The sequence below is a fragment of the Pongo pygmaeus genome, chromosome 23 (genome assembly GCF_028885625.2).
Source record: "Pongo pygmaeus isolate AG05252 chromosome 23, NHGRI_mPonPyg2-v2.0_pri, whole genome shotgun sequence".
NCBI lineage: Eukaryota > Metazoa > Chordata > Mammalia > Primates > Hominidae > Pongo > Pongo pygmaeus.
The window spans coordinates 26,360,237-26,365,417 of record NC_085931.1 but is presented as its reverse complement, the minus strand read 5'-3'; the positions used below and the strand labels follow the sequence as shown (position 1 = coordinate 26,365,417).

The 5,181-nt window shown below is 45.2% G+C and overlaps 1 gene segment (V, D, J or C); it reads right to left on the bottom strand.

Annotated features, from left to right (window-relative positions):
- Window positions 1–3,589: 3,589 nt before the first annotated feature.
- On the bottom strand, window positions 3,590–4,909 carry LOC129023617 (immunoglobulin heavy variable 4-38-2-like). The segment is given in 3 exon segments: window positions 3,590–3,843; window positions 4,431–4,751; window positions 4,835–4,909. Coding segments are annotated over 3 exon segments (420 nt in total).
- Between the last annotated feature and the right edge of the window lie 272 nt (window positions 4,910–5,181).

Here is a 5,181-nt window from a genome sequence, read left to right as displayed (position 1 = left end):
TTAGACCTGTTCACCAAATGGAAACCCCTGGGAATCCCAGGGCTGGGGCTTCTCTCCCAGAGCTGCAGGGTCAGGACTGGGGTGGTTTTCATCAGCAGAGGGAGAAACCTACTTGCATGTCTCCTCCTGTATAGCAAGCTCTGGGATGGGAATCCTGAGGAGGGGCAGGGCTCAGGGCAGATGAAGTGCGCTGGGGGAGATTTGTAGTCATTCAGAAAAATATCATTTTATATTATATAATTGTGCCCTGATAATCATTTACCAGTCATCATCTTATCCCATTTTTACATATTTACAGAATACATTTAATGCAAGTGTCAATGTCACATTTTAAGGAAGATAAATTACACACAGAACAGAGTTGTTGTACATTGCATTCAAGGTCACACAGCTGGACAGAGTTAGCCCCATTATCTCGGCCTGTGCCTCTGACCACTAGAGGAGACTGCTCCCCTGAGACAACTGCAGGGCAGTGTGAGACATGTCTAGTGAGGTTTGCAGGATTCCACCCCTGCCAGGACATCTCTGTTTTCTTTTAGTGTATTCTGCTATTGACCTGAAATACATAGAGAGAACCAGTGTTCATGCATGTGTACTTTCAAGAGTCAGAGATGTTTCGAGTGTTCATTCCCATCTATTTTTGGCTCTACCTCAATAAATGTATTCATTTGTTTCTTTGTTACTGCTTTATTTAAGTACAATTAATAATTAATTCAAATATATACTGCACAATTTGGAAAATGGTAACATGTGTGCAACCCTTTAATCAGAGCTTCAATTAATTTGTGTACAGTTCACACCTAAATCTTTGTGTCACTTCTCTGTAATTTCATCTCACCACCCCATTACTTTCAAAACCCAGTTCTCACAAATATCAAATCTTCTCTGTTGCTTTAGAATAGTTGTACTTTCAGCAGTTTATACAAATAGAAGTTTATGAAGTGCACTCTTAATTTGTTAGCTACTTTCACTCAACAGTTACTTGTGAATGTAGCCATGATTTTATGTGAATGAGGATGCCTTGATTCTAATGCTGCATTGTACTTTAGTTCGTAATCATACGTCAAATTGTTTAACATTCACTTGTAATGGATATGGATACTTGAGTTGTTCTCTTAATTTCTGGCTTTCATAGAAAGAGCAGTTACTCAGTATGGGAATGTGAAAAATGAGGAAACTATGATCTTACTCTTTCCTCATTAACAACAAACCTGAAAAATTATGAATAAATGAAGAAGAAAACTTTTTAACATATCTGGAGTTGCTTTAACAGAGCAAACAAGAGGACTGAAATCTGAGGAGGCAGACGCCTGCAGAGAGGACTGGGGCCCACATGTTACTGAACCCAGGGCAGGTGCCACGGGATGGCATTGAGAGAGGAACAGGCTAACTTGGAAATATTTAGTGAGGATTTTTTTTTAAAATTTTGGATGCATGTGCTAATGGTGTTAGATGTGAAACTATTAGTCCTTGCAGGCTTTTTCCCGGGGATTTGAAAAATCCACAGTCAGGTCCCTTATCTGCTGTCCTGTGGTGCTGACGGGAAGAGAAGAACATCAAGGACTGTGGAATGCCTGGATTCACCTCCACTATCTCCAGGGGAAATCCACTAAAACCTGTGTCCTATGGCCTGTGATGTGGTCAACAGAAACCAAAGAAAACAGAGGATTCCCGGGAAACTCCATCCAGATGAAATCCTTAATCTTCAGGTTAAGTACAACGGAGGAGAAGCTGAGGACATGGCAGAGAAACCACTGTGGTTTGGAAAAGACACTCTACTCCTGGGGGAAGAGGTAAGAACAGGAAAGTTGGGAGGGCCACCCTGAGAATCATGATTACCGCATATGCATAAGAAGGAGGTTGTTTTGGAAGGTTGGAGAAAGTCCCGTTTGTTCGAACCCCTTTTCCACATGGTCAACTAGGTCTGCAGAATAATGAAGTAGCTGCATCAGCTCCATTCTGGCCTCTGTCATGTGACAGTTTTTGTGGATTTTCTTTCTGCTCTCTCATAATTTCTTTCCTCTCTCAACTCCTAGCTCCATTCTTCTTTTAATTCTCACTTTATTGAAGAGATTCATATTTAGCTTAGAACATTAAAACCTTTGGAAATAATTTTCGTCTCAAACCTACCAAATCTAATGAGCTCTCTCCAGGGGTGCCCATCTGTTTTTTTTTCTTCCTTTCCTATGGGGTATGGCCCTTGTTTCTCCCTGAGTCCAGCTCTTATTTTCATATGCATGAGGAGTCTAACCATCACACACCCAGGAACATCTTGGAGCAACGTAACCTACCATCCGTCTCCTCAGCCCTCATGTGCACAGTGGCCACTCTGTCAGCTGCTGTATGTGCTTTAGGGCTTTCCATGTAAAAGTGTCTTTCACTTTCCCCCCAAATAAAGTTCCTGGTCCTTAAATACCTTCAAGAGCCAGTCTTCTTTTCTGCCCCTTTGTTGCTAATATTGTTTTATTCCATTAAAATCCACTGGGAACCTCAGTGACAATAGAGGTGACCAGCCTACCCTTCCCATTGTCTGACTTCTGCCTGACTGACCCACCCATGAGCTTTAATCCACTGCTCTGCAGCTGATGGGGCCATCTGGACCTTCATTAATAAGAGGTGTGTAATTTATTAGAGAAGACCTGAGATCAGCAGGCGTCTGAGCTCCTCAGAACACAGGTGTGTCCTGCAGTAGAGTGTGTGTGACTGCAATCACATGTGTGTATAACTCGTGGCCTCAGCCCATAAGGTGATGCCAGCTTCTGGCCATTCCTGGGCAACCTGATGTGGGGTGCCCACAGAAGGATGGGTACATGATAAGGATGTTAAAAAGTGATGTGGTGTTGGGGGCATGGACGGCCAAATTTCATTTAAATCTATTCTGTCCTTGATACTTGGGGAAGACTGGGAGAAAGGTAACAAAACTCAGATCCTATGTAGCTCCTAATTTAGGAAGCCATTCAGTGAAAATTTAGAAAGTTGAATGAATAGATTATACTTTAAGGGATCATTTCTATAGTTCGTTCGAGGAAGTTGAAGGAAAACAGTTATGTTGGTGATGTTGGTGTGTTTTCCTGTGACTTACTTAGGAGACAGCAGAAGATGTTCAGTGGTCAGTCTCCATGCAGCTGGTCCTCATTGTCCATTTGTTATGTTCACATGAAAGATAAAAGACAATTTTGTGGTACAGGCATCAGGGCTGGTTTCAGAGACCTTGCCCCAAAAATGGCCAACAGGGGCCAGGTGCAGTGGCTCACACTTGTAATCCCAACACTTTGGGAAACCGAGGTGGGCAGATCATACAGTCAGGAGATTGAGACCATCCTGACTAACACAGTGAAACCCTGTCTCTGCTAAAAATACAAAAAAAAAAAAAAATAGCCTGGCATGGTGGTGGACACCTGTAGTCCCAGCTGCTCAGGAGGCTGAGGAAGGAGAATTGCTTGAACCCAGGAGACGGGGGTTGTGGTGAGCTGAGATTGCACCACCGCACTCCAGCCTGGCGACAGAGCGAGACTCCATGAAAAAAAGATGGCCAACAGGGCCATGACACATTTTTATATGAGAACTACTATTTTTGCCTACTTCATGTGGAAATCTGAGAGATGTGCCCAGCCTCAGGGGGCTGCTTCTCCCTCCAGGAGCTAACAGAGTTATGTGGTATTAGTCTGTCTGGGTCTTCATAAGAAGACAACAGGAGTGGGTGGCTTAAACAACAAATATTGATTTTCTCACAATTCTGAAGTCTGAATGTCCAAGATTCAGGTGCTGGCAGGGTTGGTTCTTGGTGCGGCTTCTTCTTGGCTTGCACCTTCTAGTCCACTATGTCTCCACATGGCTTCTTTTCTGCGTGCACGGGAAAAGTGAGAGGGGTCTGGTGACTCTTCCACTTCTTATAAAGACAACAGATCTATTGCATTAGAATCTCAGACTTATGATCACATTTAACCTTAATTCTATCCTTAAAATTCCAATATAGGTCAATTGGATTTAAGGTTTCAGCATTTGAATTTCAAAGAGAGCACAAGTCAACTGATGACACAAATCAAGAGATTCTGAGAAGTATTAGAATAATATCTTTTTTTTAATTAAGAAGGAAAAATGGGACATTCAGGAACTTGTAGGAAATTTCCTAGTAATTAGTGACACTTCGACTCTAAGAGGAAAATTTGCCTTCCTCCTTCCTTGCCTACCACAAGGATGTGAGGAAGCAGAACCACAGATAATAAAGACAGAGGAGCCCTGGAAACAGCTGAGGTGCTGACGAGGAGGGAAAGCACTGAGCAGATGAGGAAGCCCCGCCCTCCCTGCACCTGCTCTGAACCGGCCTCGTGCTCTGTGGGCCCCGCGCGCCCCCTGCTGGTCATGAACAGCACCTGCGCCGGTCCCCTCTGCCTCCCTGCCCGGAGACTTGTGTCTGGGCTCACACTCACCTCCCCTCACTGTGTCTCTCGCACAGTAATACACGGCCGTATCGGCGGCGGTCACAGAGCTCAGCTTCAGGGAGAACTGGTTCTTGGACGTGTCTACTGACATGGTGACACGACTCTTGAAGGACGGGTTGTAGTAGGTGCTCCCACTATGATGGATGTACCCAATCCACTCCAGTCCCCTCCCTGGGGGCTGGCGGATCCAGCTCCAGTAGTAACCACTGCTGAGGGAGTCACCAGAGACAGCGCAGGTGAGGGACAGTGTCTCCGAAGGCTTCACCAGTCCTGGGCCCCACTGCTGTAGCTGCACCTGGGACAGGACCCCTGTGAACAGAGAAACCCACAGTGAGCCCTGGCATCAGAAGAAGCATCTTATATCTTCATATCTGCATTCCTGAGACACTCACATCTGGGAGCTGCCACCAGGAGGAGGAAGAACCACAGATGCTTCATGTTCTTGCACAGGAGGTCCATGACTCTCAGAAAACATTTCCCATGTGAGCTGGACCCTGAATTTAAGGAGATGTGTGGTCGTTTCCTGTAGGTGCCTAAGTGAGGATTTGCATGTGGGTGGTGCCTTTGTATGGGGAGGTGAAAAGGGATGAAGGAGGCCCCAGTCTTTTGGAGGATGCTGGCTGTGCCCTCTGAGAACTCAGTTCTCTTCCTGTGGCCTCCCCTCACCAACCCCAGAGTCCTCTTCTTCCAGGTAGGAATGTGCTGAAGGAGCTGGTCTGGGAGATGAGTGTGATCATGG